Source organism: Platichthys flesus, chromosome 20 (assembly GCF_949316205.1).
Source record: "Platichthys flesus chromosome 20, fPlaFle2.1, whole genome shotgun sequence".
Classification (NCBI taxonomy): Eukaryota; Metazoa; Chordata; class Actinopteri; order Pleuronectiformes; family Pleuronectidae; genus Platichthys; species Platichthys flesus.
The window spans coordinates 14,282,918-14,295,656 of record NC_084964.1 but is presented as its reverse complement, the minus strand read 5'-3'; the positions used below and the strand labels follow the sequence as shown (position 1 = coordinate 14,295,656).

At 44.4% G+C, this 12,739-nt stretch overlaps 1 protein-coding gene across 1 annotated transcript; it reads right to left on the bottom strand.

Moving 5' to 3' along the window:
• Positions 1-266: 266 nt before the first annotated feature.
• Positions 267-2,795, bottom strand: LOC133975725 (zinc finger protein 503-like). Its single transcript, XM_062413691.1, has 2 exons — positions 2,343-2,795; positions 267-1,820 (listed from the first exon to the last, which is right to left on the bottom strand). Exons 1-2 carry the CDS (start codon positions 2,595-2,597, stop codon positions 399-401), a joined length of 1,677 nt encoding a protein of 558 aa, XP_062269675.1. The 5' UTR covers positions 2,598-2,795; the 3' UTR covers positions 267-398.
• Between the last annotated feature and the right edge of the window lie 9,944 nt (positions 2,796-12,739).

Sequence of the window (12,739 nt, the reverse complement as noted above, 5' to 3'; positions counted from 1 at the left end):
CTCTGAAGAAGCTGCTCTGATTGATTTTCCACATCCATCATTCTGTCAGATCACTCAGCAGCAGCATGTCCTCCACAGGCAGAATTAAAATAACTTTTTACAAAGTCGCTCCAGTATTAAAAATCCACATTATTGCTTAATGGCTCTGAAGAAGAAAGTCGTGCAGAGAAAGAGCTTTTAGATGCACAGCAGAAACAAAAATATTCTCTCCTGTGTAAAAGAATGCACATTGAGGCTTTTCAAAGTTAAATTATAGTACTTTTTTATTTTAGTCACGCTTGAAGCTATCGCAAATAAATACAGTGATCCCCATATGGATCCAGTCCCTGCATGAAGTACAATATAAAACTCATTGGGCCTAAATCTCCTTTATAAATGTAGGCTATAACTCTGTGGTTCTACTGGTATCCTAAGGCCGCGGCTGTTGTCAGTCTCTGTCCATACAAGGCGTAGGGGGAGTAGTACGCTCCGTTGGCTGCAGGCACCGGCACCGGAGCACCGGGAGCGGGCAGGGGGCTCTTTGAATAAGGGTGATAGCGGCTGGTCAGTCCGAGGGGGTGATGGGGGCCCCTGAGGGCCAGCGAGCCGGGGCCGCCCGGCCCACCGTGCATGTGCATGTGACCGGCCATGGCAGCGGCTGCCGCGGCGTTGGCGAGAGATGAGGAGCCCGGGTACCCGGATATCAACTTCTCCGTGCCGGCAAAGGCCGTGTGAGTCCGCAAGTGGCTGAGCAGCTCCTCGGAGGAGGAGAAGCGCTTGTCGCAAGGTCCGTTAGCAGACACCCAGTTACACACGTGCGGGAGGGGGTCATTGGGCAGCATGAACCCGTACGGATACAAGGGGTGTCCGCTGAAGGATGGGGCCGAGGCGTGCACGCTGTGTAACGGGTGCGTCGGGTACATGATCTGGTATCCGGACTTCAGCGCGTTGGCAGCGGCAGCAGCGGCCGCAGAGTCATGTGCGCAGTTTGCGCTGGCCGCATTGGACAAATGGCTTGAGCAGTGGTAGCTCAGGCAGTAGGGGTCTCTGCACAGACTTGCAGACATGAGGGACGGCGGGGAGGCTCCAGATAAGGGACTCGAACCTGCTTTACTGCAGGCTGCAGCGAACTGTGCGCTCAGCAGCTGGCTGCTGGATTTGGTGTGGTCAAGGGTCATTCCGTGAGGGAGGAACTGCTGTCCGTAACCCGCATACGCTCCCGCTAAACTTCCAGGGTAAGAAATACCAGCAGGTGGCATGGGGAAAACTGTATGGCCGGGCTTATAGGGGGAAACAGGGGCCACCAGTCCGGAGCCGAGGACGGAGGATGACGATGAGGTTACAGATGGTGAGTCTGATCTAACAGTCTTGGATCCAGATGTGCTCTCCCGGTGTGGGCTGCCATCAGAAGTAATTCCACTTATCCTATGGCTACCATTACTCTCAGTCGTGCTGCTTTTATTGCTATCAGACTCCTTCTTCTCCTCCTTGTCCCCCGCTTTGCCGTCAAGCGGCCGTGGAGAGATTGATGTGCACGAGCTGGGGCTGCCTGTCCTGGGGGTGAACGGCTGGCAGGTGGCGCTAGGTACCCGGAAACCGTTTTTATCTCCAATGAGGCTGCTGCTCGAGTCCTTCTTCTCTGAGGATTTGGAGTAAGGTTTGAAGCTGGATTTGTCCTCGGCTCCGATGTCGCTCATTTTCAGCGGCCCGGATTTGCTCTCCTTGTCACTAGATCCATTGGAGGACGAGGAGGAGTTTTTGGAGGAGGATGGCGGGTCCGGTTTGCCGATCTGAGAGCACGTCTGCGCCAACAGAGCCAGTGGACTTTTCTTGGCATCCAGCTGTGAAATAAGAAAAAAATACACTTAATAAAAATCATAAAACACTCGGTGAAATAATGTTTTGTGGCACAAACGCACACATGGCCGTTCCGCTTTTACGCACGAACTTATCACGGGATGAAATTCAAAACTCAGCCCAGTAGGCACGACAGGAAACCGCGTGCACACACAGCGTTTTTATTTACAAGCACACAAGATACGATTATAACGACCACAAGTACAAAATAACACACACGGACATCCGTTTGCCACGAAGATGTTATTGATATCTAAAGAGAGTCCAATTTCTGCTCATTATTTTAAGGACCAAATTTATAGACTAACTCGAAATCTGGTCTGAAATTACATTAAGAGAGATTTCAGGTTATTCTTTTCCATATCGAGTGATTCATCGCGTGATCTGAATAAAAATCTGAGCACAATTTATCCATACAATTCATCCAGCGACAGCTCCGGTGTCCAGCCGCGAAACGCAGCGAACAGAAGCCCGTGTGCGCAAAATCTTTTCACCGCGGTTCTTACCTCGATGGGACTGACTGGGGTGGAGGGTAAAGGCTGGAGGTATTCCGGGTGTAAAATGTGTCCTGACCGCGCCGTAAGCATTTTCAAAACCTTGATGGGAAGACGGCTGGCTTGGCGAGAAGGGTGTGCGGGAGAGACGGAGTTGTGGACGAACGGCCGGCTGATATTCAATGCGCCCCTCTCCGCCGAGGAGCCGCTGTGCCAGGCTGGATTGGTGCTATTTCTCAGGAAAGAGACCGTGGGCGATGTGATCATGACCCAATTCTCGTGAAAATGGCTGAGAGATGCATGGGTAGGGTAAAACAAGCCAACACGGTGAAAAAAAAGACTTCCCCGGAGAATAAAAGAACCAACGTTAAAATCCTCCAGAAGCAGAAGAAGCAGAAGAAGAAGACGAGGTGCGAGTGAGAGCAGAATCCGTGCGTATCGCAGCCGCAGTGCTTCTTCCCTGGCGTCTCTCTGACAGTGTGTGGCTGCAGGTCCGAGAGCGCGCTCGGTTTACGTGGGTCGTGGACGGGAGGGATCACTCCGCCTCCTCGCCAGCAGCGTCTGAGTTAGTCCGCGGATGACAGTCTTTTTGCCTCCTCCCAATCAAAAACACAGATCCCGAGGTGGTGCTTGGAAGGAATGTGACGTTTCCTCCTCACACGGGTTTCTATTTCAGATCTGACCCGCTCCGAGCGCTTTTAATTTAGAGTTTTTTTTTAATTTATCTGCGTCCTTGCGCAATTGGCACTGTGACGCATGCGCTCGCCCTGTGCGTCCTGTGTGGTTTTGTAGGTAGGTTGGAACGGCATGAAGATGACCAGAACGTCTTTATGTCAAGTGAGCAGCAGATATATTTTTAATTAAGGACAAATTCTTTCCAAAAATTAATTTAAGATATTCTGCAAATTGACACCCCTGCAGCGTTTTTTACGCATCTCGCTCCAACTTGGAGCAAGTGACTCTGAGCTAATTTTCATTTAGTTAAATGGACTGCAATCATGGAAACCACGGTGGCCTTGGGACGAATGTGCCTTGGCGACGCACAAGTGAATACATTTCGACTCAAAAACAACCATCTGAGGGATCCTCCGGTCACACATCCAGCGATACCCATCGCCTTGTTTCCCATTTGCTGCAACTCCCTACTCTCGATCACGCAGCCCTGTCATCTGTCAGTTCCCTGTCCTGATCTGTCAGCTGTCTCCACCCCCCCCCCCCTCCCTTCTCTCAGTCAGATTCAGGTCAAGCACTGCAAAGTGAATCCAACGAGAAGTGGAGAGAAGAAGCGACGTGTCTCTCCCTCTGACTCCATCATCATTTGGCCATTTCATAGTCTGCCTGCTCTGGTGGAACTCAACACACACGCAACTTGTTTTTAATTGTGGAATAAGCAGGAGTTGTTTAGCAGAGGCTTTCCCCTGCTATTCAATGTCATCTCCGAGTGTCTTTTTTTTGTTTTGTTTTGCAGATTAAAAACATTCCTCCAAGTTTCCTCCACATCCAAGCAAAGAAAAGAAAAAACTTATTTTTTTTATTCTAAGTGCGCTTAAAACCCCTCTTGTGGCTGCCATTAATCATTAAAGCGTCCACGTTTCTTCCCATCGAAATAGACCCACTTATCTTATTACTCAATAGCCTATAAATGTCTTGCTGATCAGGCGAAAGTTAAACATATGCAAGTGTTTTTTGATTGATAACAGAGGTGCTGTTTTCGGCAAAGGCTGTCAGGCTCTGACACAGCGCTCTGAGTTATTAGGGCAGAGAAGGGCGACCATAAATTTCGACCGTCAGGCAAAAACTCCTTTATTGTGGACGTGATGGATGGCTCGCCGCGGCAGACACCAAATTCTCGGCTTCATCCTTAAATGGCTGCACATTTCTTTTTTCTTTTCTTTTTTTCCAAACCCCTCTCGTCGCCGTAATTCATTACTTTTAAACAGAAAGCTGGAAATTTCCCGCAAGTAATATGAATCGCCTGGACTCTTCTGCGAATACAAGCATTAACAAGCGGGGCTGCAGTAGCACAAGGGCTTTATATGTGATTATATAGAAAAGACGCACATGTGTGGGCATTTTATTTCGAGATGAGAAAGATGGTTTCCATAAAAGCTTTGAATTATGTTTTCTTTTCTTTTCTTTTCTTTTAAAAGTCCCCTAGAGCTCATTGCCTCAGGTGGTACATAACTCAAACTTTTGCAACTAAGAAATGTGGACGAGGATTAATCACAGTTAAGGTTCACTGAATAATTCTAGCACAATATGTTCTGTCTTTAATCAAGCAAAAATCTTTCGTAACCTTTTCATCCCATACGAATTATAGACATTTTATTTTCTATACATAAAAACGTCAAATATGTGTTCATTAGACATACTTTTATTACTGACCTTTAAAAAACTGTATTTTATTTATACAGAGTTTTACTGCTCGCTGGTGAGTGTCCTTATCTCTCCTCTTGTCCTTGGACAAAGAAAATACAGAATGATAAACAAAACCTACGGGTCAGCTGAAGCTATGAATTGTTTTCAGAAAGTACAAAGTCTTATTTTTGTTTCTAAAAGTTTTTTCTCTGAATATTTTCAGGGTCATATAAAATCTAAATGAGTCAAGTGAGACTATCGCCCTGCAGCAGGTTTTTAGTTTAACTTTGAGTCTTGTGTTTTTTTTGTACTGTGTTGCTCCACTGTCCAGAAACAACTCTTAAGCTAACTTCAATATGTATCCTTGGAGTTGATTAAAAATGGAAAACAATGGCAATCAAAGTCACAGCAGCTGCTTTTATAAAAGTACTGCATACATGTATGTTGCGTATTGTATAATGTATAAGTGTAGCATGGTTGTATAGTTTATGGTCCCTTACTCTTTGACACTTTGACCTGACCTCATGAGAGAGTGTAAAAGTGATATTATTGTGAAGCCTACTTTTCCTCACCAGGCACGTTGCAGGAAGATTTATCCAAGCAGCTTGAGGGTAGGTCTTCTCATTCTTCTCCTCTCTTTAGACTCACACGTGTACATTTGCAAACACCACAAAGACCCTGTAACTGAAACCCATTTGAAAAACAACCCTAAAAGAAAAACTCAGGTGCAGGAGCCCTTGACATATAGCTTTCAGAAAGGATATGGTCGATAAATGCGACATTATAATGTCGAGCAAATGGAATGAGAAATTCCCTCGACATGACATGAAAATTCAGCTGGTGGCAGCCGGCGCGAGGGCGTGCCACGTCAGCAGCCAGACAGGCCGACTGGAGCTGACAGGTAAAAAGGGGAGATGATGGTTGGAAGGTGCTATTGTTTCATGCCTCTTTCTTGACCTGTCAGGTCTGGGCACCGAGGCCCGGATCAAGGACCTCCTTGACACATGAAAACAGTCTTAAAAGGCCGTTACCCAGACTATGGTGATTGCTCCTGTTTAATTGATTTGCTTTGCACTGAGGCCTGTCACATTAATAATGGTTAAGTACAGTCCCAGTGTGTCACACAGAGTGGTGTGTCTATCGGGAAATGAACAGCCTTAACTAACTGCTGTGTGTGAAGCCAGGGCAGCAGTTTCATTCATATAACTGCTCTCTGTTGAGTACACCAACCGTACATTTTCTTCTTTTGTCCCTATATATATACATAGGAGGGATCAGACCACTTCTCCTTTCACAGCCTCAGACTTTCGGGCCACGCTGTGTATTTTAAAAGCCTGCCACAGATTCAGCCCTTCATTTAAATGGCTCTATATGGCTGAAGTATGTCTCCTTCTCATTATGAACTACCATCCAGAGTAAAACAGAGCTACACTGACAAGAAAATGGCGTTGAGTGAATAAGACTCAGATTACGCTCTCCACCACTTCACAGGAGCCTCTCTGACAGGCCGCGATAGACATTAAGTCGCTCTGATATTTCCGTGACTGACTGACAGTTTGAAATTGCTCCCATCACCTTGATAGCATGGTAATGCACCTTGCATGAGGACTCTCTTTAAAGTGCAGGAAATTAGACTGCGAGGTTGAGAGTCGCCTTTCAAGCAAATATGACAAGAAAATAGACTGCTTTTCTTCAGGCGCCCGGAGAAGGGGAAAAAAAAGGCCCCACAGCAGCTGGCATAGAAGAAGAGGTTATAGGAGAACGTGTCAGGAAGTATTACGGATATTGTGTGTTTAAGACAGGACATTTCAGATACTTAGAAGGCATACCCCTTCCTCTCGACTACACCCATGATATTTTACCCCCCACCCCCCTCTCCCATCCCAGCCGCCATCTGTGTCAAATACTGTAGCGTTGACTTCATTTGCAAGAGCTCAACTCGGAGCTGACACCGGGAACTTACACTATCTCGCCGGAAGTCAGACGACGGCAGCGCAGCATGACAGAGGGAGTTAGAAGAGTTGAGGTGCAGCCAAGATCACGCCGGTGAAGGGTCTTTTTCACCGTGTCTCCTCAATTACTTAAAGCTGGTCAGGAGTAGGAAGCAAAGCCTTATGGAGATTATATGCTGTCGTCCACTTGCCATCAGGTAAGTAAGGATCCTGGCGGGCCTGTAGTCATGCTGTAGAGAGCAGTTAGCCTCACCTCCACTCGTGGATCTCGTTGGAACCGGTGGCTCAATTCGTCCTGACAGCTGCCATATTACAGGGGTGAGAACTTTGTGGAAACTTCAAGAAGCTCCTGTAAGACCCGTGGTGCTGTAAAGAGGAGGAGAGCGATCATCATGATGTGGGACTTGAGTCTTTCCCGTTTCGTGAAAATGTACATTATTGTTAAATCATTACGTTTTATTAATTGAATAGTTGTTTAGGCTCTTGTTTCAAACTTAACAATATTTAGTTTTACGATGATATGAAACAGCAAACAGCCAATGCTCGTATTGGAGAAGCTGACAGATACAGTTTAGCATTTTTGTGCTTGATAAATTCTCCATTATCAAAGTCGCTGTTGAAAAACTTCAACTAATGGATTGATCAACTACTAATTTTAACCCTCTCACTTGCTTGATTTCTGCATTTGTTAGTCATTATAGATGCAACATCCTCCTCATCCGTACACATGCAGCCCCTGGATGCTGAGCCCTCACATTTACTCATCTAGATTTAATTTATGGAGCCTAAGCCGGGGGGAAAATGTACAGGTAGCGTGTTATGACACTGGAGGCACTGTGCAGGTCGGGATGAATGTCTGTGATGGGCAGATTATTCAGACTAAAGTAGGCCTAAAGAATGATCTTGTCACATTTCACAGGCAGGATTAGGGCTACGCAGGAGGAGCGCTTCAGTCAGGAATTAGCGTCATGTGGTCGGCTGGAGACAAGCATGCAAGGTATTCGGCGAGACAGGCTTGGACACTTACTGCTCCATTTGTCTACTTAGTGATCAAATACGGCGGCTGACGGTTATTTCGCTGTCGTTTGTGGTTTACGTGATACGCATTCATCTCCAAGTTGTGAAATTGTGTGTATTCCAGATATCAGAACACCCTGTGGACATCCAGAACCAGGTTCATCTGTTTTTACCCATATATTACATGCCCTCATACAGCTAAATGTACAATCAGCTACAACACGTGACACATGATGTGTAGCCCGTAGCAGCACCTGCTATATTTGTGGCTTTGCATTTTAAATGGACAGGTGTCTTCAGGCTATCAGAACGAGCTATTACCGTGATGATTGAAGAGTGAGGGAACAAGTGAGCTAAAAGACAAAGTAGAAGAGGCCTGACAAATGAAATCAAACTTCATAAGACCTGCCAGTGGTGTCAGTTGTTATCCATATCTCAAGTGCATTATGGCACTGTAACGCAGCATACTGCCTTCTCATCTGTCGGCTCGCATTCATCACATTCTCGACTGTTTCTTTTAAGTCACAAGTGTCAGTGTGAAGAGGAGTCTTAATTGACATGTGAGTGGCACGGACGTGGACCGCTGCCTTTATTTTGGTGCCAAGGAGGGCTGTGTTGTTTTGATGAGCTATTATTGGCAGAAGCCAGTAGCAGATAGCAGTCGGCCTGGAAATGGGAAGTGACATCAGACAGAGAGGAGCTTGTCATTGTCTTCAGGCGAGTTCAATCTCACTGTAAGTTCGGAACAGCCTGTTGAAACGTCACTCAAAAGACTTTCTTATCTTTTGAGAGGAGACGTTTGGGTTGATTTGGTGAAATGTGTCTGAAATTATTTAGACGGTTGGTATCCATTTTGTTTTTGGATAGATGAAACAGGTTGGTCTGGTTCTGAGGAGATAATTTCAGGAGCATGGAAAGCTATCACGAGCCTCCAGTCTTCACATGCTAGACATTTGAGGTCTGTAACCCAAATTTACACATGAAGACTTATTCTCTATCACAGCATTTGGTTAAGAAGACTAAATTAAAGGCATGTTAAAAACTTCATATTTTCTATCTACCTTTACCAGATGTAAAGCCATGTGCATAGTTTGTATATGAACCCTATATGCTCAAGTTTTAACGATGTGTCAGTAGAAAGTGGAAATCTACTGTAGTCACTTTCGGACCTGTGGATTTTCCTGAGTAACTATGACATTGTTTCTAGAAAGAGATGTTGCTGGTGATGTTGATGCTATTACGAACACTCTGAGCACATCAGGCATTTAGAGCCAGCTCAAAGCAAATCAATGAGGCGTCTGTAACACGGAGCTCAATAGAAACACTTCATAATCACAATGTTCTCCTCTAATATTCACTCAGCTGGAGTACAGTGTAAATAAACAGCTCTCGGCGTAGTGCGTCCTTCTCCACATTGATCACGACCACGAGACCCCAGGCAACAATGCACAAAAGAAAAATGGCTTCCTGACTCTCACTCATCCAAGGCTCCGTGCAGCCCCTTAACAGGCAGAATCAGAATGTCTGCTGCGGTGTTGCAGGCTTTATGAGACCATTACCGCTTTTTATTGTGTATCCCTGGACTAATGGCTTTCTATAGTTGCCCTGATTTACGGCCTGTCGGCTTTGTGGCTGTCCATTAGAACGGGGAGGTTGACATCACGCCAGTGGCTGAAGTGCCCACTGTTAAAAATGAGGAAGTCCCGTCTCACACAGAGACGCCAGGCCCCTAAAACCTCTGTTCCAAACCATATTGATGGCTGCTTGTTTTCCAGCCTGTTTCTGTCCCTACGTATGTTCCCCTTCTGTTTCACGAGTATTGTTATTAAGCGATAGACTCTTGACAAACACTACACTGCTGCTGAGTGACACACAAATGACACGTCTGCAGAAAGTAGGAGGAAAAAATACAAGTCTGTCAAAGCCATTAACACTAATGTTGGAAATCAGCTGCATGAAACTGTGTTTTTTTTAATGGGTGCTTTATTATGGTGCATAAACTGTGGCCCCAGCACTTAAACACATCATTAAATATTAGTTTGTCATTAAGGTTTTATTTTAAGCCTTGATTTCTTTCGGTAAGGTGTTAATGGAATAGGTGTTTTTGCAACATGAGTCACTCACACATACAGTAGATGAGGTTTACTGGTGCTGACATCAGTTTATCTGGCAAACACCATTGTTTTCTTTTACCATAAAGGTTAATTCTACTGTCTTTTTTAGTAGTCTCTATCAAAAACTGTTGTGTATTCTGAAAACATGGGGACACGGATACCACGAAGACAAAACCTGAGTAGCCAGACAATCTCACAGATCCTATTTCATTTTAGAAGTATATTTTGTGGGAATTATTAGACAAAGGACTGGGTATACGCTAGGATTGAACAGTGATTGTCTTAAACCCCCAAATCCCCCGGGATGACCCATGATCTGATTTAGAACAAACCCCCCCTGGTTAGCCCAACTTAATTTGAAAAGGGAAAACGCAGGTGAACAGTGAATTGTGACCTAAAGCGACTGTAGTAAACATTTCATACAGTCACAGACCAACTTTGTTGTTTAAATGTGACCTAGGATTCGTTCTGTTGCTGTTTGTGCACAGTTCTCCTCCAAAATAAGGGATTAGTACCAGTTTCTTGTGTGTGCCTCTGTATAGAGTAGTTTTGCTCATTTACTCTTCGACCGTTTTACCTCAAATCCTGTCCATTACTGAAATGAGTTCTCACAGCTTGATGAAAATGACAGTTTAAAGAGACCACTGTCATAATAAACCAAATTTTCCATTTAACAGACTTTTTGCAGGTTCTATCTCTAAGAAAATATTATTTTGCAAGGGGGTAGAGATTTGTTCTTTTCCACCGCCAACATTTTGACATGTCATAGCTGGCCTGGAAAAGCACAGTTGTAAGCCATTACATTAATGATGGCTCTGCTCCAATCAGGTGTCCTGAAGGGTCGAGGGTCCAGCCTATTACACAAGCTGGCCCTCTGTCATGGCGTATCGGGACTCTTAAAGGAACGGAGCCATTAATAATATTATCAATTACACACTGTTATTAGTTTCACCTGTGCCTTTAATGCTGTAACTTATCATAACGTTATGATATTTCATGTTTGAATTGATTCGGCATAATCAGATCAATGTTTAAACCAGACAGGACTTGGATTATTGTAAATTAAAAAAAAATCTTTTCCGTTCCAGTTCCCAGGGTTTTTAAAACAAAATAGCATTAAAATAAAAATTGTTAACGCTGTTAAGGTCGTCTGCCAGAGTGACCACATGCAGACAAACAGGAAGGAATGTTTAATTTAAAGGGGATCGTAAACGGATCACTATACAAGAAAGCCACCTCAGACTTTTATCTCCGTTGGCTCTTGTATGACCTTTCAGCACTGCCTCTTTTTTATGTACAGCAGGCCTAACTTTAAAGCCTGCTGCTTCGCAGGACAGCGCTCTTACCTCAGATAATCTGTCCTGAATCTTCCATAAACCTCATTTTATTAGCTCATACACAAGGCTCATCCATGTGGAATTAGGGCGAGAGGAGAAAAACGTAACCGTGACAATTTAACTTCCCTCAGATGTTCTGACAGGAAATCACATTGCACAAAACGCCGCGTGCTGTTGTTGTACACGATTGCATGTGATACACAATTAGAGAAACTCGCTCTGAAAGACAGCAGATACCTCGTCAATAGTTCGCCGCCCTTCGCTAATTGTCGGTACGGTACTAGAGCCACAGGCGGGGGGTTAGGCAGGTGATCCCTGACGGGGATGGAGCCGGTCTTTCTTCACACAAAATCAATTCTGGCCTTTGGTGTTGGCAAGCCAGCGGGGTTGGGGGCAAGGAGGGGGAACACATTTCTGACACCTCCTGACTTTTTCATGAGGTGCTGTTTGAAGTTTTAAGCCCCCACGGAGGATTCTCGGGGCGATGAATATAAAAGGGGGGCGCAGCTTAAAGCTAAGGCATATTATCATCAATGAAGTCTGTGAGGAAAGTCAAATGATTAGATTTTTATTTACTATCACATTTCATTTTAAAGGACCTGGGAAGATAACTTAAGAACAGCGCCGGTACAAATCAATCGGGATGTGTCTTCAATGTTGCCAAGTGGTTTCTTTTTATGATGGACGCGCTTTCATCATCTGCTCCTCTTAAGTCGTGCTTGTCTCGAGTGGTTCCTGTTCTTTCTCTGTTCATGCTCTGTGGTAGGCACAAAGAAGAGGAGCATGACCTCAAAGCATCTTTTGTTGCGGAGGCAGCGGAGGGTGATGGCCGTGATTCATGTGACGGGGTGAGGAGGTGTGGTAGGTACTGAGGAGGGTGGGCCCGACAATGACAAGCTCGACTTCTGCAGGCCTGGTGGTCCTGTCTCTCAGTTGACTTCCTAATAACTCTACTCTGCTTCCTAATGAAATGTTCACACTGTGCTCATTTCTCTGATGTACATCTCAGTGGTACACGTCTGGATAGTAGTCACCACCGCTTAGATGTAGTTTTAGAAAATGATCTTTGTTAAGAAGGAAACATTTTCATCTGTTTGTTTACAACGATATGTCACAAAACAATATGGATTAAGATCTGAGTAAAAATAAGTCATTTTGAGCACGAACCAGCTTTAGCATGATATTCGCTTTGTCTTTTTAGATCTTAAATTTATTTTTAATCTCATCTGAACTTCTTGAGCTGCAGAGCACCTGCTTTAAAATGTATTTTAACAACTTGTATTGAGAAATTTAAACAATTCTGTATTCTACATATCAATGACTTAGTAACATTTACAAATCCGGAAAGATTGTGGTTAGCTTAAATATTTTAAACACAATGTTATTTTTAATATTTACATTTATAACTGAACTTTATAACTAAATTTATCACCCTTTGAATATTTGACATCTAAGATTCTAGGATTTTCACAATCTGGCAATAAAAGCCCCAAAAAACTAAGTGGCCACATATAAATCCTTTATTTATATTCATCTTAATTGGTTGGAAATATCTTATAAGATGTAGCATAGTGTTACAAGTTCCTGCCGTGTATAGTGAACACATATATTTAAAGCTAAATACTACATCT